This window comes from Manis pentadactyla, chromosome 1, assembly GCF_030020395.1.
Source record: "Manis pentadactyla isolate mManPen7 chromosome 1, mManPen7.hap1, whole genome shotgun sequence".
NCBI lineage: Eukaryota > Metazoa > Chordata > Mammalia > Pholidota > Manidae > Manis > Manis pentadactyla.
In genome coordinates, this window is record NC_080019.1 from 197268789 (window position 1) to 197291326 (window position 22538).

At 58.5% G+C, this 22538-nt stretch overlaps 1 protein-coding gene across 9 annotated transcripts; it reads right to left on the reverse strand.

Moving 5' to 3' along the window:
• Nucleotides 1-746: 746 nt before the first annotated feature.
• On the reverse strand, nt 747-21253 carry FTCD (formimidoyltransferase cyclodeaminase). 9 transcript variants are annotated; one of them, XM_057505488.1, is made up of 14 exons: nt 20840-21243; nt 19930-20113; nt 19113-19241; nt 18077-18165; nt 17782-17961; nt 16780-16917; nt 16526-16657; nt 10488-10549; nt 9797-9923; nt 9530-9691; nt 8557-8600; nt 8249-8387; nt 6898-6993; nt 748-1781 (listed from the first exon to the last, which is right to left on the reverse strand). In XM_057505488.1, the coding sequence occupies exons 1-14, from the start codon at nt 20909-20911 to the stop codon at nt 1752-1754; spliced, it is 1584 nt and encodes a 527-aa protein (XP_057361471.1). In that variant the 5' UTR covers nt 20912-21243; the 3' UTR covers nt 748-1751. The 9 variants fall into 9 exon arrangements, with proteins under 9 accessions (XP_057361482.1, XP_057361471.1, XP_057361466.1 ...); XM_036912142.2 differs by lacking the exon at nt 748-1781 and adding an exon at nt 2145-3028 and having other exon boundaries at nt 20840-21248; XM_057505515.1 differs by lacking the exon at nt 748-1781 and adding an exon at nt 5862-6094 and having other exon boundaries at nt 20840-21246.
• Nucleotides 21254-22538: the final 1285 nt, after the last annotated feature.

A 22538-nucleotide genomic window follows, 5' to 3' on the forward strand; every position in this document is an offset into this window, starting at 1 on the left:
CCTCTAGGCACCGGCCACCCGCAGTGCCCCAAATGTACAGACCAACAGCCTCAGCCATGGAATCTGCCTGTCTAGTCGGCTTTGGGCTGAAAACCATGCTTGGTCAGTGAAGTCCCGTCTGTGCCCAGCCCAGGGCCACAGAGCTTTAAGGTGTTTGTGGGTTCACATCGGGAGACGGGGAGGTGGACAGAGAGCTGCTACTTCTCTGTGGCACCTTGGTGACATCTTGTTGAGCCTCCTGAGCCCTCCAGGCACTCCCTCTGGGAAGGGCCACACTGAAACACGGATGCCACAGATGCTCTGCTCACCAGCCCAGTCGGCCAGGGCTGCCCTAGGGAAGTGCACACACTGATCGGCTCTGACAACAGCAACCAACTCTCAGTCTGGAGTCCAGAAGTCGAAGACTGAGGTGCCTCCCACCAAAGGCTCCAGGGTGAGGTCTTCCCACCCTAGCACCTCCTCCTTCTCATGGTGCCCTCTCTGTGCACATCTGTGTCCACATGTGCCCTTTTTACAACGACACTGGTCATTGGGTGGCTGGGGTCCTTTGAGGGTCCCAGCCAGCTCCGAGACCCAGTGCTCACCATACCACCATCCACAGAGGGCCCAGCCTTCCCAGGAGGCAAGGCACCAGCCCCTTGCAGCTGCTGTCTGAGCCCCAGGCCTGAGCCCCAGCACACAGGGTGCCCTTGGACCCCCCCACATGGCCCTGGCTGGCAGGACCCCTGCTCTGCCTGCTCATCCCCCTCCCCCCCCGCCACCAGGCCCACTTGGATCTGTGTCTTGTCCCCTGAGAGCCGCAGACATGAGTTAAGGAGACTTGGCAAAGATCGGCCCGGTGGCCTGGCTCAGCAGCCTCTCAGAGGAAACTGGGGTACCAGGCACACAGCAGGGGTCAAAGAACCACTGGGCAATGCATGGCACCCACATGAGGCTTAGCCAGGGAGCAGGGCCTGTGGGTGGGGGTCCCAGGGCCCTGTGACTCCTGGGCCAGGGAAGTACACAAGCCAGGGTCCCCTCACCAGTGCCCCCTCGCCAGCATCTCCTCACCAATGTCCCCTCACCAGTATTCCCTCATCAGGGTCCTCACCGATCCTCTTACCAGCACCCCTCACCAGTGTCCCCTCACCTATGTCACCACAGCAGCCCCCCAGTACCGTCCTGTCCCCCTTCAGTGTCCCTCGGTAATGTCCCAGATGTCCTGGGGCCAGGCTGTAACCTCCTGACCCACACCACTCTGTGCATCTCAGGGGCGGAGCTGGGACACTGGGAAAAGCCTTCTTCAAGGGCCAGGCTAGGGACCAACCAGTGTCCAGTCGCCACGCACCCCACACTCCCAGGCCCAGCCCCACTGCCCGCCCATGACTGGCAGGGGAGGCAGGATGCCAGGGCAGCCCCTCTGTGCTCCCCCACATAAGGGCCCCCCAGCACCCCACCCCACCTCCGTGTGGTGGGGAGGGCCCCATGCTCACAGTGCTGGGGAGCTAGAGGCCAGGTTCTGCCACCAGGGCCTCGCACCATTGGGTAGGGGCCCAGGGGGGTGTCCCTACTGGGTGGGGACAGTGAGGGGAAGGCCCCAGTGGCATTCCTAGTGACAAAAAGAAAGCAAAACTTTTAATTAGGGCCCTCTCCCTCTTCCCTGCAGGTGTGATAAGCATACATATAAATTTGAGTGACTCTAACCAAAATGTTGATATAAACAAAATAGAAAACAGATGGGGGAGCTTATCAGAGAACACGGCAGCCAAGAGTCATGTCTGTGCTGTGAGGAATCCACAGATCTGCAAGAAAAGCGGCTCCGATGAAATGGATGAAGAGCTTCAGCAGGCAGTTCTCAGAAAACGAAGCATAAATAGCCCATGAGCACGTTTTTTAGCAGGATGGACTCGTTGATCACCAATCAGCCGCTAGAGGACGTGCGAAGCACCTTCAGAGCTGCATCTGGCTGCACTGACCATTCGCCCGAGGCCAGGGGACACCTGGGACCAGACGGCCTCAGCCTGGAAGGGACACCCACACCCACACGCACCCCCATCACCAGGCAGAGCCTCCCCCAGGTCAGAGTTCCTCTGTGTCAGAGTTCCCCCCAGGTCAGGGTCCCCCCAGGTGAGCCCCCCAAGCTCAGGGTTCCCCCCACCCCAATCTGCAAGGCAGAGCCTCCCCAGGTCAGGGTCCCCCCTGGTCAAGGTCCCCTGTGTCTTGGGGAGGCCGTGTCCTCTGCAGTCTCGGTGGGGAAAAGGAGACGAGGAGGCCGCCAAGGACGCCCTCAGTACCCAGAGGCTCAGGGCTGGGCAGGACTTCAGCCCCACCAGCGCCCCCACATTGCCTGGACTCTGCCCAGAGCTGGCTCGGCAGGCGAGCTGTGCTCCTGACCCAGAGGAAGCCACCGCCCACTCCCTGTCCAGCAAAGTCCACTGGCTGGCATGCCAGGACCAGTGCTAACCCGCCTGCAGGGAAGTGTCCACAGGTCTCCCTGGCCCTCGGAAAGGGCGCCACATCATCAGCAGTGATGCCAGCCTGTCCTTAAGGCCATAAGCAATGATGGGCGGGGGCCCAGTGTTGGGCCCACCTGTCACAGGGAGGGCACGGATGTGGCTCAAGGTGGCCTGCGCTTGCAGGGGGCCCCAAAGGCACCGAGACAAGAGGAAGGAGGTGGAGACACCAGCCAGACTCCTGGGGAGCTGGCAAGCAAACACCGGGAACCTGTGCCAACTATGTTTGTTCATCCGATCTCTGCCCTGGTGCCACCCAAGCCTCAGCCTCCAGCTCTGGAAACCCAGGTGCAGGGCAGCAGGCAGGGGGCTGAGGCAGGGGCCATGGAGAGCCGGAGCGTGGCACACACCCTGGAGCAGGGACCCCCCTGATCAGGGCGAACCCCCCAGCAAGGGCAAGCGGCAAAGTGTGTAGATTCCTCCTTTCCTGATGCCCCAGCTCCGAGGCAGATCCGCACAGACCTCACTGCAAGGGCAGGGGAGCCCCAGTGGTGCTCCATGTGGTGCTTACACGTGTGGGCTGCATGGAGCCAGACCTCAGGGGAAGGCACAGCTGAGATAAGAGCTGCCCCTGTGCCTCCCAAACCAGCCCTCCTAGGATGTAGCTATGCTGGGGACCTTCCCTTGCATTTGCACACATCCACACACATGTGCTCACACACACACACACATACACAAACCATATGGGTGCACTCACACGCCAACTTCTTCCTGGTGCCCTGCCCTGTTCAGTTTGATTTATAGGAGCTTGTTATGTTGGTCAATAGTAACTCTCTGCCTGTTACAAAAGTTGGATTTTTTTTCCTTCCGATAGGATTCTTGTCATTTACCCTAGGATACGATGTTTTTCACCAGAAACAAGTTCTTAAATTTTCAAATAGTAAATTTTTCCTATAAGGCATGTGGGTTCTCTGTCCTGCTTAAGAAGAATGTACTTCCTAAGTTATTTTCCTTTAATATCCTGCATTATTATCTAATAAGTACACTTTTTTATGACATGTGAATTCGAAGGAAGGAATTTGGGGCATAGTGACTTTTTAGGTTATTTCTAATGGGAACATCCTGGGGGCAGAAGATTGCCACAGCAGGCCCCTCGTCCCCAGGGAGACATCCCCAGGAAGGGGCAGGATGCTGGTGGGTGTTTAGGACCTGACAGCCGAGTTCCCAACAGGGAAACAGGTCATGCACCCAAGCAGAACACAGAAGAGAAACATGGGCGAGCGATTTCAGACTAACAAAGACAGTGAAACCACACTGATGCCCTCTGCCACCTTCTGGGGCAAAAGCCCTGATGTTTTACAGCACATTCTGTTGGGAAGGGCATCAGTCCTACAGCTCAGTAACCACCAGCCGGAAAGCCACGGGCAGGACCATGAGCATTTACTGCACTCGAGGATCAGCGGCCAGGGGCACCTCACCCTCAGGGACTGGCTCAGGTCCCACCCATACCAGGGCTGTGCGCAGTGGGGACGCTCATGCCCTGGGTTCCTTCTGGGGCTCCAGCCTATGTCAGCAGCGGTTCAGGGAAAGCTGTTCTCAGGTGGAGGTCAGAAGCCACCCAAGGGACGAGTGCAAATGAGAGCCTCCTCCGGCCCAGGGTAGGCACTGTGCCAACCCTCCTGCCCACATTCCCTTGGCCACAGCACAGTGTGGCTGGGCCCGGTGTCTGCAAGCAGGGACACACTCCACTGCAGTGAGGGGACAGGGGCCTGGACGCACTCTGCCGTGGGGGACATGGGGCCACGTGGCAGTGCAGCCCTCAGGAAGGTGACACCCCACCACTCAGTGGCTCCGCCTGCCGTGGGAGCCTTGTGCAGGACATCGCGTGCCAGAGACAGACACAAGCCCCGTGCACACAGGCACGTGGTAAACAAAGGGCTTTTCCCTGAGGAGTGTGACTGCCCAGCACCCAGTAGGTGGGACTCACACATACCACACTGAGCAGCAGCTGCCCCGGGGGTGGGTGGCACACAGATCACACCGACTGAAAGTTCAGCAAGCAGGGTAAACTGAACCATCGTGTCCCGGAGCGTGCCTGTGCCAGATGGGTCTACAGGAAAACAGGGCACAGGCGCCACGGAGCAGGGTGAGGGGCCAAGGGCCAGGTAAGGAGGATGCCGTGGTGGGGAGATGGCCACCCAGGACACACTGTCACAAATCGCTGAGCTACTAGCCATGTTTGGGGCCCCTTTCTCAATCATCTTGTTTCACAAGGAAATGGTTAAGAAAAAACACAGGAAATGGGAAGAGAATAAAGCACATTTCATGTTGGAGTCTTTCTAAACACTGAGGATATGAAAGATTTTCTGGCCATCTTGTTAAGTAGAAACAAATTCAGCATATAATCTGCTATGCCATGAAGGGAGAATTAGGAATAGAAATTCCCATGCACTTGCGTTTGTGCAAATAAACACTAAATAAGCCCGACACACAGAACACAAGGGCTCCTGCAGGAGGTGTGGAGGGGTGGGGCCAGGCAGACAGGCTTCTCCAGGGAGTCCCTGCGTCCTTTTGGCTTTTGAGCTACTCAACACACTGCTCACTTAAAATGATTAAATCGGGAGAATCTCAGCCTGCAGCCAGCGGCGAGGCCCTCCTCCTGCAAAGCGGACCACACTCACATGCAGCTCCCAGCCTCTGGGGAGCGCAGACCCCCACTGGGGCCTCTCCGGATAACCCCCCAGCAGGGCGGGTCCACTGCAGCCCCACGCCCTCTGCCACCCCCTGGAGTCCAGTCCACGGCAGCACAGTGCTGCCCTCTTCAGCTCTGTCGTGCTGGGCAGGTGGTGCTTGAACCTGGGCTGCTGATGGGGCTGGGTCTCGCGCCATTGCCCCCAGCCAGGGGCCCTGGAGAAGCCCTGGGGCTCCCCGCCACACCCCCTCCCTGTCCTGAGCCACTTAGGCCCTGCAGGTGGACAGGCAGGAGGCAGAGGGGCCCTGGGCTGGAGGCTGGGGCAGCCGCCCTCCTGGGACCCCCTCACCCACCCTGGCCCCTGAGCTCCCACTCAAGTGAGAAACCAGTGCCCACCCCTCCCAGGACCCCACCAGGACATGGGGACCCAGGCAGATTGCCGTCACCCGCAGGCACTCCTGCACACGGGTCCCTCCTAGTGCCTGGGCCAAGGGGCAGCCACCCCCACCAGGCCACGCAGCCAGGGATGAGCCCCGTGGGGCCCCGGCGCTCTGAGTGGCCCTGGCCAGCCCAGACCCCACTAGCAGTCACACACGTCTGTGGGACCCTGGAGCCTGTGTGCCACTTCGTGCTGTGCCCTGCTTCCTCCGACTCTGTCTCCCCACGCTTGCTCGTCTCAGGGTCCCCCGACCCACCTGCTGTACCGGGCCCGGCCCCAGCCCTCACACGCCACAGGCACAGGTGTATCATGCTTTACTAGGGGTCACAGTGACAGGGGTGACACAACCAACAGCCCACCCCCTGGGCTCCACAGGGACCGTGTCTGGAGGCCGCCCTCCGCTGCCGGGCTGAGCAGGCCCCTACCGGAAGGGGCCACGAAGGGCACAGGGGCCTCCGCGGACCTCACTCCTGCCGGGCCCCCAGGCAGTCCAGCACCAGTGCCGCCTGCACCTTGGCTTCCTGGAGGAGACTGGAGATGCGCTGGAGGGTCTGATGGACACAGGGCTGGGTCACCACCTGCGCCTGCCGCATGCCCATGGGCCCATCCCTTGCCGCCTCCTGCGCCCTCTCTGCCGCCTCCCAGGCCTGCCCACTCTGGGTGCTCCTGGGCCCTGACGTGGGGCTCCAAGCCTCTCGAGGGTCTCAGTAGGCACAGGGGGAGCCCGTGTCTGCTCCAAGCTGTGGGGACAGGCATGCCAACCCCCACCCTGGTCTTCTGGCTGTAGTCTGCCGAGGGCATGGCTGTGGCCCTGTGGCCCAGGGGTGCTCAGTGGCCCATTTAACTCGATGCCCGTGTGGGCTCCACGTGGGCACTGACTTCCCTCGGCAGCCAAGCTCAGCCTGGCTGGAGCCAGCAGGCGGGACCACAACACGAGCTCATCATAACCACTGGAGCTGGAACAGCTGGTGGGTGGCCGTTGCTCTTCGAGGCCCTCTGGCCCGGCCCCCGGGGACTCCAGCCCTAAGCGCTCCCCCAAGGCCAACTCAGGGTGGCCGGGTCACACACAACTCCATCAGGCCACCCTCTGAATCCACCTGGGTCCAGCCCCCAGCCCGGCCAGAGGCCCACAGGAGGGTGGGGGCCGGTGTGCTCCCGAGCCGCCCAGCTCCACAGAAACCCCGAGACGACAAGGGCTGGACCCCAGTCTGCGGACAGCCAGCCAGGCCTCAGCCCCGCAGGCGGCGTCCCATCAGGCCGACACTTCCCTCGAGGATGGCTGGTCAGGGCCCCACTCCCCAGACCCCTCAGTGGGCCAGGAGTCTCCTGCTCACCTGCTCCTTAAACTCATCGTCCGCAATGTCAGTCAGGTTGACAAGCACGTTGAAATACGCACCAAACACGCCCATCTCCAGGGCTTTGGCCGCCACCTGCAACAGCCACAGGGGCAGGGCCGACCAGCATGATGGTGTGGACCGCGCCAGCCATGGGGCCCACCCGCCATGCCCAGGCACAGGCCACAGCCCAGGGCCCTCATGCCCCCTTGGCAAAGACGGCAAATGGAGGCCCCAGGTCCCCACTGCTTGAGGCCCCGGCCTTGGCCCACAGTGAGGGGTCCGGCCCAGCCAGCCATGGGCAGAGAGCACAGCCCCAGCCCAATTCTTCCAGCTTGAAAAGAGAGCCTGTTGTCTGAGCAGGGCACAGCCTCCTAATGCCCAGCGTCAGGCAGGCCGCGGCTGGTGCACCTAGCCTGGCTGTGCAGGCAAGGGACAGATCCCAGCCACTCCCCGCCTCCGGGGCAGGAAGTTGACTGGGCACCAAGCAAGCGTGGCAGCTGGTCCCTCGGACAGGGTGAGCGTCCACACCACTGACTGGAGTGGCAGCTCTGTCCTGGGCGGGAGCCTGGCCCTCCCTGGGGTTTTCCCACATCCCATGGAAATGAGCGTCCAGAACCCACCTTCAGCAGAGCTAGAGTCCCTGGTCCACATCTCACTGGCCTTGGCACCCCCGACACCACCCACTGAACACTGCCTTGTACACGGCCCTGGCTGGAGCTGGGATCCTAACAAGGGCCCAGCCTGTTGGTCAGGGACAGGCCTGAGCATGGGCCGGGGCCCAGGAGGAGCCTGGAACAAAAGAACTTCAGCCTTTGTGCCCAGGCAGCTTCCAGAGTGTTCTCAACAGCACACACGCATCACCCACCCAGGGAAGGAAAGGGCACTGTAAACAGTCCTTGTGAAGACCCCAAAGGCCGTGGGCCAGGACGGGCTGCAGAAATCGCAGGGCCTGCCCTGATGTTCCTGGTGCCCGAGCCTCCGCTCACAGGCTGTGGACAGGCTACGTGTGTGCGTCTGTGCACTGCCCCACGTGTCCTGGACAAGGCAGTGGTGAGGAGGGAGGGAGGAGAGAGAGAGCACGGAGCGGCAGGGAGGGGTCTCCAGGAGGGTCTGTGGGGCGGCGGGGGTCACTCTGGACATACCCTGGAGCCCTGCCTCTCTGCTGGGCAGCCCTGAGCAAGATCCTTAATTCCCCAACTTCAAACAGAATAGACAAGTGGTCCCAGTGGCCGAGGGGGGCAGAAACGGCCCCACGACGTGCTCATGTCCAGGCCCTGCTAGCAAACTTGCCCAGAATACCACCCCTCCTGCTGCGCCCCCACTGCAGGAGGCCAGCTCCTCTGCGTACCTGCAGGTCCGACCGGCAGGCGGGGTTCCCACACAGGGCCAGTTCCTGCAGCACCGGCCACAGGGAGGCCACCGTCTCCGCCAGCTGCATGGGCACGGCCACAGCCCGCCTCAGCCCCTCCTGCAGGGCAGCCGTGCGCCTGGAACCAAGGACTCAAAGGTCAGAGCCCAAGGCAGTGAGGACTGCCCAGACCCCACGCGGCCGGCGGGCGGGAGGGGGGCACTCATCGATCACGGACACTCCCCAGTGCGGAGCGAACAGCACCGAGGTCCCTTCAAGGAGCCTGCACACCCGGTCCCTGGGCTCACCTGTCCCTTTCCTCAGCCGTGTTCTTGGGCAGCTTCATTGCATCCTATCAGAGCACAACGGAAATGCACAGGCTGAGCAGCAGCGTGTCCCAGGGCCACGTGGGGGAGTCACACAGAGGAGCCACGTGGTGGGCCATGCAGAGAGCCTCCAAGGGGCAAGGGGTGCCTCCAAGCATGGCTCGCCTGCGTCCCCATGCCGGGCTGGCACTGCCACCAGGCACAGACAGCTTTGAGAGCAGAGCTCTGTCAGGCTCCACGGCCTGTGGCGCTGGGCCTTCAGCAAAGAGATGACCCGCACTGGACACTAAGGGATTCGAGAGGAGGGCAGCCCCTCGGGGCCAGGGCTCCTCTGGGCCCCCCCTCCCACGGCACTGACACAGCGACAGCTCAGCCCCCAGAGTTTAAGCATCCAAGACCCAGACCGTGTCCCCAGCACAAAGGCACTGCAGGGCCAGCAGCCTCCGAGGGGCGGTCACCCTGGACCCGGCACTGCATACATGGGCTCTGAGCGAGGCCTCTCCCTGCAGCGCCCCCCTCTGGAGCGAGGTCCGGCTCCGGCCCACCTGCTGCCGTCGCACTGCTGGAGCTGACCAGACCCTGCCCGCGGCCCTCTGCCGGGATGTGGCCGAGACACCTCGGGCCTCTCCCCGGGACCGTTCGGCACCAGCTTCTCTTTGTAAGCTTTCTCTTGCCCTGCCTTGTGGGTGGGGGCTCTTCTTTGGGGCCTTGCCTTCCCTGCCCCCGTGGGGCTCAGAGGGCAGCTGGGGCAGGGCTAAGCCGAGGGAGCTCCCCTCCCTCCCCACCCCTGCCAAGCCCCCAACACCCCCCTCCTTGACTCAGCCTTCCAGCGGCTGCTCCCTCCCCACGGCGGCCTCGCGCCTGCCCCTGCACCCCGGCGGCTGCCCCTCCCCGGGCCCCGGGCCCTTCCCGCCGACCCCTGTCCGCCGTCCCCGCGCCCCCGGCCCGCGCTCACCAGGTAGCCCTCGAAGGCCCGCGTGTCCGCGTCCACCAGCGCGCTCAGCGCCGCCGAGGCCGCGTGCAGGGGTGGCACCAGGCGCCGCACGGCCGCGTCCAGGGCCTCGAACTGCCGCCGCCCGTAGGTCATCAGGCCCACCATGCAGGCCAGCGCCGCGCCCTGGGCACAGACAGGTGGGGGCTGCCGGGGGACCCGCCTCGAGCACCGCGCCCGCCCGACCCGCCGGCCCGTCTGCGTCCTCGACCCCGCTCCGCGCACACTTACCAGGGCTGCGCAGGCCGCCGCCACCGAGCCGCCCCCCGGGGCTGCGGAGCGGGCTCCCACCTCGCGGATGAAGGTGCGCAGGGGCTTGTCCACCAGGCTCTGCTCCGGCCCGCCAGGGACTAGGTACCTGCGGAGGGGAAGGCTGGGGAGGCCCGGTGGGCTTTGGGCTTGCGGGGAGGGGGTTCGTCTTGGGTGTTGTGCGGCGGGGGGAAGGGGTGGGGTCCTGGGGAGGGGCCTCATCCTGGGGGGACGGGGTCCTGGGGAGGGGCCTCGTTCTAGGTGGGGGGCGGGGTCCTGGGAAGGAACCTGGTCCGTAGGTGGGGGTGCGGGGTCCTGGGGAGGGGCATCGCGTCCTAGTTGGGGGTGGGGCCTGGTCCCTAGGTGGGGGGCGGGTCCAGGTCCCGGCTGTGAGGGTGGGGCTGGTTCTGAGGTGGCCCCAGAATCCAGGTCCACCCCTCCCTAAGCCCTGACTTCACCAGCTAAGGGAAGGGGACAGGTTCCCTGGCAGAGCGGCCGTCACCACCCAGGAGGCCCCACAGGGTCTGGCAGAGCCTTGGGGCCTCACTGCACACCCCCAGCCAGCCCCCAGTCCCACGCCGGGCACAGGCACCCTGGCGTTCACTGATGAGTAAGTGACCAGGAGGATGGCTTTGGAAGGGCTGAGGTCTCCGCGGGCCGGGGTGCTGCTCACTCGATGACCCGCTCCTTGGGGTTGAAGGGGGATAGGGAGTCCAGGCCCAGCCGGCTCACCACCTGGAAAAGGGGGCTGGTGAGGCAAGCCCAGCAGGAGGCAGGCTCGCAAGTAGGCTCACCCCTGCCCTGTCCGCCTCTGCACTGGGAGCCTGGCATAGCGAGCCTCACGCCCCCCTCCAGAGCCTTGCCGGCCGACCACTGGCTTCTGGGCCAAGCTGAGCCCCACCCAGGAAAGCCCAGTCAGGAGCGGGCATCCTGGTCAACGACTCCACAGAGCCACCCTCCAGTGCCTCCCCGCAGGGAAGCTGAGGCCCAGAGAAAAGCGGCCCTCACAGACCACAGGGTCCTCGCGTGTCTTCCACGAAGACACCGTGCATGAGTCTGTTGCTGAAACTGAATGGCCTATTTGGATGAGATTTCAATTCCTTGGGTGCCGGGACTCGGTGCCTACAATCAGGAGCTACCTGTTTCCCTGAATAGAACAGTTATGTAAGGAAAAGTGGATTTTCCCTAAATTCAAAATAAAGTTGGAACAATCCCTATTTGAAGTCAGAATTTTTTCTGCTGGAAAACATTCAAAACGCTGGTATTCTATGCTAGAGACACAGTCCCAGCCCATTCGGAGCCACATGGGCTGACACTTCTTTCTACAAAACATCGAAGTAAGAGGTGTGGCTGGAGAGGAACCATCAGGGCCATCATGAGCCTCCCAAAGCGGTGGAAACGGGTGGAGAGGGTGTCCTGAGCACCAGCCTGCAGGGTCGGCAAGTGGGCAAAGCCCACCTGGTTCAGAAAACCTCAGAAAGACAGACAGAATCTTTTACTGGATCTAAGTGCCTGGCTAAGCTGGCAGAAAGTAAGGCGAATCATTCAAGGCCAGAACTGACCAGGGAGGTGAACCAGAAAGGCCTTCCCGCCCTGAAGCTGGGCCTCCCAGGACCTCGGCGCACCTCTGCAGCCCCTTAGGAGCAGGGGGGGTGTCGAGCCCTCAAGAGAGGGGTCAGACTGGAGAGCCCTGAAAGCCAACATCTCCAAGGGTGAATCAGGAAAAGCCCCCCATTGAAGGATATTATTGGAATACTCCCAAACTTCCACCTTCCCTTTGGTGAAGCAGGAAAAATCTTTCTGGAAATTCTGACCACACCACCCTCATGGGGATGTGGTCCACGGTCCACACAGGATTCTCTGCCTGTGTAGTTCCAAAGCTCCAAGCAGAAGACTAAGTGGAAGGTGGCCCTGTGTGGTAGGGTCCCCAAGCACCTGACAGAGGTGACACAAACTTTAAACCCAGGTGTCCAAGAATGACCACAGATAAAGTCACAAAGAACATGCTCTCATAATTAAAAATCACAACACACATGAAGAAACAAGTCACCACGGGAGTCAGCAGACACAGCTTGCAAAATCAGATCTTCAAAGACCGCAGATGTCAGAACTTTCAGATGCAGAATATTAAATGATATGTTTTTAAAAAAGAGTAGAGCAGAAAGATGGCGGTGCAAGAGGTGAGACAGAGGCTTCCTCCTAAAACCACATATAATACAAAAATATAATTAATACAACAAATCCTGAAAAAGCTACAGAAAAGAGGGCTGCACCAGACAGTAAAACAGTTAATTACTAAGCAAATGCAAAATTAAATAAACTACCCACAAAGTCAATCAAGGGATAGAGAAAGAGTACAGAATATGATACCTAATATATAAAGAATGGAGGAGGAAGAAAAAGGAGGAGAAAAGAAGAACCTTTAGATTGTGTTTGTAATAGCATACTAAGTGAGTTAAGTTAGACTCTTAGATAGTTAGGAAGTTAACCCTGAACCTTTGGTAACCATGAATCTAAAGCCTGAAATGGCAATAAGTACACACTTATTGATAATCACCCTAAATGTAAATGGTCTGAATGCACCAATCAAAAGACATAGAATCACTGAATTGATTTAAAAAAAAACAAGACCCATCTATATGCTGCCTACAAGAGACTCACTTTAAACCCAAAGACATACACAGACTAAAAGTGAGGGGATGGAAAAAGATATTTCATGTAACTAATAGGGAGAAAAATCGGGAACAAGACAAGGATGCCCACTGTCTCCACTTTTATTCAACATAGTTCTGGAGGTCCTCACCACAGCAATTAGACAACACAAAGAAATAAAGGGCATCCAGACTGGTAAGGAAGAAGTCAAACTGTCACTGTTTGCAGATGACATGATAGTAGTGTACATAAAATCCGCTCCAAAATTACTAGATCTAATATCTGAATTCAGCAAAGTTGCAGGATACAAAATTAATACACAGAAATCTGTTGCATTCCTATACACAAATGATGAACTAGCAGAAAGAGAAATCAGAAAAACAATTCCATTCACAATTGCATCAAAAAGAATAAAATACCTAGGAATAAACCTAACCAAGGAAGTGAAAGACCTATACTATGAAAACTACAAGACACTCAGAGAAATTAAAGAAGACACCAATAAATGGAAACATATCCCATGCTCACAGATAGGAAGAATTAATATTGGTAAAGACATATGCACCCCTATGTTTATCACAGCACTATTTACAATAACCAAGATATGAAAGCAACCTAAGTGTCCATCAGTAGATGAATGGATAAAGAAGAGGTGGTACATATACACAATGGAATATTATTCAGCCATAGGAAAGAAACAAATCCTACCACTTGCAACAACATGGATGGAGTTAGAGGGTATTATGCTCTGTGAAATAAGCCAGGTGGAGAAAGACAAGTACCAAATGATTTCCCTCATTTGTGGAGTATAACAATGAAGCAAAACTGAAGGAACAAAACAGCAGCAGACTCGGAGATTCCAAGAAGGAACTAGTGGTTACCAGAGGGCAGGGGTGGGGAGACAGGGTGGGGAGGGAGGGAGAAGGGGACTGAGGGGTATTATGTTTAGTACACATGGTGTGGGGGATCACGCGGAGAACAGTGCAGCACAGAGAAGGCACATAGTGGATCTGTGGCATCTTGCTGCACTGATGGACAGTGGCTGCATTGGGGTATGGGTGGGAACTTGATTATGGGTAAATGTAGGAACCACATTGTTTTTTCATGTGAAACCTTCATAAGAGTGTATATCAATAATACCTTAATAAAGATAAATAAATAAATAAGGCATGGTAGTAAAAAAATAAAATAGAATAGAGTAGAGCATTGAACACATAGGAATACATAAACTTGGGAGAAGTGAAAGTTTTTTCTTACATAAAAAGGATGAAGTTAGAAAACTGTCACTGGCTGCAGACATGGCTATAATTTCTAGAGGAAGAGGGTATTTACACATTCTTAAAGTACCTTCCCACAGAGTGGTCATCACAAAAGGAAATACAGGAACATTTCAGTGGACAGTCCTGGGTGGGGGACACTGCCTTGTCCAAAGGACCCAAGACAGCACGCTAAGATAGGTGGCCCTGGGGGTCCCCTGCTGCCATGCCCCCAGGAGGACTCGCCTCTGTGCTGCTCCTGCCCGAAGGCACAACCACATCAAGTCAGGAGCAATGGAGACCCGCACCCAGCGTGAGACGCCAGACGGTACCCAGCCTCTCCATCACAGTCAGTGAAGGGCAAGGCGGACTGAGCAAATGTTCCATGAGAGGCCCTGGGAAATGGACAGCCACACGCACTGCTCCTGACTGCGTCCCAGCTGGGGCAGAGAGAGCTTTAATGAGGATTACTGGGACACTGATGCAGTTTGCTTATGGACTGTAGCTTAGAAACTAGGATGGTATTACTGTGGAATTTCCTGATTTTGATACTTATACTATGGTTGTGTAAGAGAATGTCCTTGTTCTTAAGAAATACACCCTGAGTAAATTAGGGGCAAAGGGGCACAATGTCTTCAACCTGCTCTCAAGTGGTCCAGAAAAAAATAATAATGTGATTATGTGTGAATACAGAGAAAGAAAGATACAGCAAATGGGGCAAGACGTAAGCAACTGTGAGTCTGGAGAATGCAGGGGCTCCTTGGACTATTCCTGCACTTTTTCTGTGAGTAGAAAATCACACCAAAATGAAAAGTCACATAAATTTTTGTAACACTAGGAAAAGAATAGAGCTGGCCATACACTGTCAGTGACTTAAAAGCTGCATTTGAGGAAATCACTGCAAATAAAAGGAGAAGAAATGGAAAGAAAGCAGAGAAAAGATAGAATATGTAGAAGACAGGAAATGCTACTGCAATATATTTGGTGTCCCTAAAATGAAGGAACCCAATAACTGGATCAAAAATACAACTGAAGAAAATATTCCTGAAACTACACAAGAATCTGCAAACCACAGGTGCACTGCTCCAGAGAAGAGCGACGTAAAGGGGCTGGTGTGGCAGCATGGAGATTCACGCCGACCTGACCTACCTACAGAGCTGAGACTAAACATCTGGGATATTCAGTATAGTCAATACACAGGGTTATGGTTACAGAAGGTGAATGTTATAAATTCAACAATGTAGAAATAACAGCACAATGATTTAAATCCACAGCAGATGACCACTCACCCTAGCACTCTTATTTTCCTGTGCTTCACGAAGAGTGAACAGACATTGTCCAAACTGATAGAGAAAGAGCTACATAGAGGACTAAGTGAGCTACTTAAACCAAGAAGCGCCACCCCCTAGAGCTGATACACAGATTCAGCTAGGGAGCAGGGTACAAAGCGAACACACAGTTGCATTTCTGAACACTGACGCTGACAACCTGAAAAGAAATTACAAAAACAGCTCCATTCATAATAGCATCAAGAAGAATAAAATGAGGAGTTAGTTAGCTTAGCCAAGGAGGTGAAAGACTTGTACAATGACACGACAAAACATTGCTGAAATTAAAGAAGACGTAAATAAATGGAAACACAGCCCATTTACAGATCAAAAAACTCATTATTGTCTTTTGCTAAGATGTCAGTAGTGCCCAAAGCCATGTACAGAATCAGTGCAAAGCCCTATCAAAACCCTAATGACATTTTTTTTGCAAAAACAGATTTTTTTGCAGAAAGAGAAACACACACCCTGGATGATGGTGGTGGCTGCACATACAGATATGTTTAATACCACTGAGCTGTACACTGAAAAATTACTGAGATGGCAAAATTTATGTTATGTGTATTTTACTACAATAAAAAATTTGAAAAAAAGATTAATCACCAAAAGATTTAACCACCCCTCCTAAAAAACACTATAAAAAATCAGGAAATAGAGAAGTAAGAAAAGATAGCAGTAGATGCTAAGTGGATTTATTTTCTCATTTTCATAGCAGGCAGTCAGTGTACTGATAAAAATTGATACAAATTGCCATATTTGAAAACTTGGACACAATTTAAAACTGACGTATCAAATAATAGAGTAAGTACACTAAGTTACAAAGATGATCAGCCAAATACCTAAAAAACAGACTGACTATATAACCAGAAGGAGACTTCACCCTCACCCCCCACATGCCTGAAAATCAGACAAAAGTCAGTCCAGCCACACCTGCTAAATCAGTTAACGCAGAGGCATACACCAACCAGCACAGCACCCTGGCAGGGAAGGCCACTGTGCTCACTGGGAAGAAATGAGCAGAAACCAAGCGCCTCAGACACCAGAGCCCAGGATGGCAACGGCGGCCCCAGGCAGGCCCTATGGCCCGAGGAGCTCCAGGGCCAGGGGTCACGTCCACAAAGGAAATGTTCTCGGCACAGGGTGGAGTGCAATGGATTTGCACAGCCACCCAGAGGTGCCGGAGCTCCAGGGAGGTGGCTAAGGACCGACACCAGGGGGAAAGGGAGGAAGGTGGGGTACCACCCTCTCTGCAGAACTTTTGCATTGACGTCTGACTTTAGTCACAGGGCGCTCTGTGGAGTTCCCAAATAAAAACAGTATGATCTCACTTCTCAGCGCAGGCAACAAAACAAAGCTGGAGGGGGAGGCCAGGCCCACACGCGGCCCCAGGCCCGCGGGGCCACCTCTGGCTCCGCCCTGCTCCTCCGGCTCCCCTTCCCACCCCGGCCAGCCCCTCCCGCGGCAGCCCAGCCCACCAGCCGGATGCGCTGCTCCTCCTCCAGGATGAAGAGGTTCTCCTTCTCGCAGTAGAACGCGGCCACGTCCAGCAGAGCCTTCAGAGGCACCAGGCCTACCAGCTGGGAGCCCACCACTGGGAGGCTCAGCTCCTGCAGAGGCCAGGCGGCATCAGCATCAGGGCATTGGGCTGGGCACTGCCGCACGGTGGTGGGAACACCTGCCCGCCCTCCTGGAGGATCCCTCAGCCAGCAGGGGGCGCCTGCCTGCTCACCTGGGCTTCTCTGCAGGTCTCCTCATAGACAGTGTGCAGCCCTGTGACCTCAAAGTCCAGGAGGTTCGTGGACACCTGAGCCAGGCTCTTCTCATCCAGGTACCAGCCAATGCCCTGGACCTTTTTCAGGCGTCCTGGCTGCAAAGGAAAAGCCCTTCCTAGAGGCGGGCTCTGAAGCCACTTGCAGCTGTGTCCCCAGCTGGCCTGGAGTCTCCCTTCTCCCCAATGTCTGAACGCTTGTGGCCCACCTCCTCACCCTCCCGGCTCCCTCGTCTAAGCCAACCAGGAGGGTCCTGCCCACCAGCCGGAAACTGAGGCCCCAAAGGGTCAGACACCAGATGCCACTCCCGTGGGCACCTTGTTCAGACCAGGTCCTACCCGCCAGCCAGCACTCCACCCGTGTGCCTGTCCTGGAGGCAGCCAGGGTCTGCCCTACTGCTGCAGACTCGTGCTCACCCCCTCCCACCCCACCCCACCCTAGAGGCCATGCTGGGCCCCTCACTCATGGCTTGGCCCCAAGGAGGACCTCTGGTCTCTGACTTCAGCAGGAGCTGAGGGGTTTGGTTTGCCACGCTTTTACTCTGTGCTCACACCCTAGTGAAACTGGGCTCCCGGGCCTCGGCCGCCTGACAGGACCCAGGTCTCTGCGGGGGGTGGAACAGTACCTGGGGGCCCCTGGAGGCATGTGGGGGCACATGAGGTGAACCGGGGGCCCCTGGAGGCATGTGGGGGCACGTGAGGTGATCTGGGGCTGCCTGGAGGTCCCCAGGAATTCAGAGGCCCTAGAGTTCACAGGCAGCTGCCTTCCTATCAGTACGGAAATGCCACAGTGTTTTCACAATAGGCATAGACCTACCTGCTTCCATGGAAAATGTCCTTTGAAGCAGGTTCTCCCCAACTACAGATGTGAAGCCCGCACTGCCCGGCCCCATGCCGTGTGGACACTGAGGCTGGGCTGGGCCAGCAGGTTCCATGGGGCAGCAGGGAGCCTGGCGCCCTCACCTGGCCCTCCCCGCGGCCCTGCTCCCGCAGGTTGAGGGCGATGCGGTGTGCCTGCTCCTTGGTGCTGAGAAGGTTGATGTTGAATGCGATGAGGAAATTCCGGGCCCCTGTGACAGTGGCACCCCAGCTGGGGACGAAGTTGCTGGGGCCAAAGTCGGGTGCCCACTCGGCCTGCTTGAGCTGTGGGGAGACACCCCCAGAGGGGTACCCGCTGGGTCGGGGCAAGAGGAGGAGGGGACACCCACCCCTGCAGGTCCACCCCATGCCCACCCCGCCCACAGGGGAAACAGAGCACCTTCTCAGGGAGGGCCTCATACTCCCCGGCCCGGATGGCCGGCAGGGTCCGGCGACTGGCTGTCTGCGCCGCCTCACCGTAGAGGTACACTGCGAGCCGAGCCTGGCGGTCAGGCCTTGGCCGGAGGGTGGCCCACTGCCCCGTTCCCAAGGAGGAGCAGGCAGGCCACTCCACTCGCCCAGCCTGGGGCCACACCTCCCTCAGCTCGCACCTCGTGGGAGGGCGCCTTCCTCTGTGGCTTAGAGGAGGGGTGTGGGTGGCCACTGCTGGGCACACATGGGCCAGGGCGCCTCCTCCACCCACCCAGGGACAAGGCAAGCCCCACCCCTGCTGCTCACCCCACACGTGCCCCAGAAAAGCCATCACCAAGATTGCAAAGAGTTAGAGGTGGGTGTGGATGGATGATCTCATGCTTCTTTGTAAAATGTATTTTCATTGTACAATAAATATGACCACAAATTAAGGAACACATGAAAGAAAACAAACCTCAGCACAAACCCCCAACATCTACACGGCCACTGGGACACCCGTGTGTTTATCCTCCAACCTGGCCTGTATGGGCATGGGCTGCGTTTGGGGCCCTGCACTCCGGTGTCCCATACCCATCCCCCTGTCCCCCTGAGGGCATCCCAGGGCATGCATTCTGTAGGCTCCCCTGCTGGCCATGCACTTTTTTCCAGGTCCTTTTCTCGATTTGGTTAAACCTCCAAAGTGAAACTATTTTGTCAGGAGACAAGGACTTACTCGGGCTCTTACCCATTTGCCACGTTACTTCAGGAAGCAGCTAAGAGGTCTCTGCCACCAGGCAGTGCGGGAGAGCCCCCCGCCCCCCGGAGGCCAGGCATGCCACACGGGGTGGCTTCTGTCTGCATTTATCTCATCACGGAAGAAACGGGCATTTCCCTGCATCCATTTGCTTCGGAACAATCGGGCTTTCAGGGAGTCCAGAGCAGGGCCCCCGAGGTGTGTGTGCTCTGCTGCCCACGGGCCTGGAGTGCAGTGAGGAGGGCTTGGAGCTCAGGTTCGGGGTGCTCACCTGGCACGCCCAGCTCCTCTGCCAGCTGCTGGCCAAAGGCCTGGGCGCAGAGCACACACTCGTCCATGGTGACCCCCCTCACGGGGATGAAGGGGCAGACGTCCAGGGCGCCCATCCGAGGATGCTCCCCTACAGGGACAGGGAGAGGCTGCGGACCCTGAGGCGTGGGCGTGGCCCAGGGCCGCCTTTCCAGCCCAACCTGCCCCCCCACACCCGGCTGTCCATGCTGTGTACAGGGCCCAGCGTCCTGGCAGTAAATGCCCCCACCCAGCAGGCTGCAGAGATGACCTCCGCCCCCACCCCCAGGTGGCTGCCAGGTACGTGGGTCGATGGGTCCGTGGGTCCGTGCCGTGATAGAGTGCCCTGCTCTTTGCCCGAGTGGACAGCGGTGGGCCAGACTGAGCCACGGGGTCCCCGGTGTCCAGAGGGTGAGCCCCGCCCCCCGACCCCTTCCTCTCCTTTGGGATCAGCGTACTGGGAATCCCTCATGAATTCCCTCCATGAGGGCCTGGCCTCCCCCACTGAGAAGCCAGAGACCCGCCCTGTTCACCAGCTCCCTGTGCAGCCACCAACCTTTGACCCCTTCTGCCCCAGGGAATGTTTGGTTTTCTGGCCAGTGACAGGCCTGCAGGCCATGCCCCACCTGCCCCTGGGCTCCCAGAGTGAGTCTCTGCCAGTCGCTCTGGGAGCCCCTGCACAGTGGGTTCCTCTGGAAACACGGGGTCCCCCCAGGAGATGCTGCGGGTCCCTCGGGCCCCTTGCCCAGTGCTGCATGAGGCCTGTGGTCAGGGGCAGCCAGCCCAGTGCCCCCACCCACCTTTGTGCCTGCGCATGTCAATGAGCTGGGAGGCGGCCCGGGCGGCATTGAGGGCCCCCTCCACCACATCCTGGGGCCGCCCCACAAATGTGTACACAGTACGGTTGGTGGAGGGGCCTGTGTCCACATCCAGGAGCACACAGCCTGGGGTCTGTGTCACAGCCTGGGAGATGGCGTCAATCACCTGGGGACGAGAGCCAAGCCCTGTGCCTCGGTGCCCCTTCTTGGAACAGGAGCTTTGGAGGTGGCCGTCCCTCTCCTGCCCCACACCCCCACCCAAACATGGCCCAAGCAGCTGGTGCTGAGCATTTGGGAGTTCCCCAAACAGCGCGGCTCCAGGGACCCTTCGGCCGCCGTGGCCACCAAGGAAGCAGCAGCCGGCAGCACCTCCCAGAAGCTGAGGCCAGGAGCGGATGCCCCAGGAAGGGGACCTGCAGGCCAAGGTCACAGAGGGGCAGGGCCCAGCCCCATCAAGCAGCCTCCAGGGGTATGGTCTGCACAGGGGAAGGGCGTGAAGGGCCCAGAACCTTCTGAGGCAGGACACCCCATGGCTGGGAGCAGGGCTCAGGGCCCGAACCGCTCTGTGGCCCTCAGTGCCTGCCCCTACCCCTGCACCTGCTTCCTCACAGGGGATAGCAGGGAAACAGCACTGCTCGATGAGGTTGGGGAGGACGCAGGAGATAAGGGCCACAGTAGGGACCTCAGCCCCGTGGCCCAGACCTTGGCCAGGAACGCTGCCTGACTGCACCCTCCGTCCCCTCCCTCACCCCTGGTCCCCCAGGCTCATGGGGCACGTCCCTGTGGGCTGACAGGAGGTGATCCTCCTGAGAAGACGGACCCCCACGACCAGCAGGTGCCTTCTCCCAGGCCCCAGCCCCAGGTGCTAACCCGCCGGCCCCCAGGCACTCACCTCCTGGTTGCTCCCCTCTGAAAAGTTGGGGACACATTCCACCAGCTGGGACATGGTCTGAGCCTTGTCCATGAGATGCTCCTCTCACAGACAGGGTACGAGGGGCTGCTGCTCTCCAGCACCTGGGAAATCTTTACGTGCCTGGGCAGCCCCCCTCAGCAGCCAGGTTGCTTATTAACCAGCGGGGTGGGACAGGCCATGGTCCTTGTGCAAACACAGAGCAGAATGGGGTGGGGGCAGGGCCAGGACCCAGTGGATGACAGCAGAGGAGTAGCTGGGTGAGGCCTCCCCAAGGAAGCCCCTGTGAGTTGGACCCTCCCCGGGCCGTGGCCTAAGTCAGTCCAGGCTCCAATCCCAGCTTGGCCCAGGGCCACCTGGTGGCCATCTGGGAGACTCCCCATGAGACCCTCAAGTGGCCCTCAGAGTGACCCTCTAGCCTCTGTTTCATCCTGTGAATGCTGGAGCCTCAGGGCTTCACTGGGGGCCAGTCATGTGAGAGGCCCCCCGCATAGGACGTGGCTCCTGGCAGAGCAGAGGTTGGGATGCACGTTCCTGGGTGCTGCTGTGGGGTGGGCAGGCAGGCCCTGCTCTCCCCAGCTGCTGGCTGCCACTCCCACAAGGGGCAGCACACCCCAGAGCAGCAGCAGGGGCCCGGGGGTCAGGGCCTGGCTAGCTCAACGCTCTCTGAAGTCCCTAAAGATCTTTGAACTGGGCGGGCATTTCCATTCTGCAAAGACCCAACTATTGCATGGCCACCCTGGCAGCACATGGACCCCCCAGAACTGGAGTCACTCTATACCACCTCTAGGGGGCCCTCCAAAGGCAGGCTGCTCCCCCGCTGTTGCCCTTCTGCGTGCAGGCACCCCCCCAACTTTTGGGGCAACTAGCATCTGAGGCGACTTGACCCCATGGCAGTGAGAGGCAGCCACAGGCCCAGGCAGCAGATGCCCAGATCTCTTCCATCCCTGGTGGCATGGGCCTTGGGACCCCACCCCTCCATTAACCACCCGTGCAGTGGCCAGACAAGCCCAGAGACCCTGAGAGGCTGTGGGAGGGAGGCCCTCTCCCCGGATGAGGGGGCAAACGTTGTCATATCACCTCTGGTACCTTGAGGGGGACACAGGGGCCTCAGCGACACCTGGCAGGCAGCAAAGGCCCAGAAAGGCAGCTCTCCAAACCCTGAGCCCAGTGTGGAGTGGCACCGAGAGCCTACAGTCCCAGGGTCATCCAGAAGTGCCGCCAAGCCCTGTTCAGACAGGCAGTCCTTCAGAGGCCCCAGGCTTATGGGGAGGCCCTAAGCCAGGGGCTGGTGCCCAGCAGCTGGGAGGAGCAGACGGAGGCAGCTGTGAGCTGAACTGTGCCCCTCCAAAATCACCTGCTGAAGCTCCCCCAGGACCGCACAGCGTGGCAGTGCTTGGACACAGGTCTGTGGAGCAGTGATGACAGCAAAACGAGGCCACTAGGCTGGGTCTTGATCCCATCAGACTTGACGTTCTTCTATGGGGAGGCTGGGACCACGTAAGGACACAGAAAGGCAGCGTCTGCACCCCTAGGAGAGGCCTCGGGCGGGGAGGCCAGCCCTGCCCACACCTGGACCCCAACTCCCAGCCCCCAGGACTGAACCTCCCACCTGAGGCTTTTGTTATGGCTGCTAAGACAGGGTTCTAGGGTGCCGAGGAGTCCAGGACACACAGGCTAT

Coding starts and splice junctions, on each gene's coding strand:
- FTCD (XM_036912142.2), bottom strand. CDS start 20,911: ATGGACAAGGCTCAGACCATGTCCCAGCTGGTGGAATGTGTCCCCAAC. Junction 16,658..16,779: donor AGACCTGCAGAGAAGCCCAG/GTGAGCAGGCAG, acceptor TGGCCTCTGCAG/GAGCTGAGCCTCCCAGTGGT. Junction 3,029..6,897: donor ACGATGAGTTTAAGGAGCAG/GTGAGCAGGAGA, acceptor CCTTCCCCTGAG/GTCTGGCTCCATGCAGCCCA.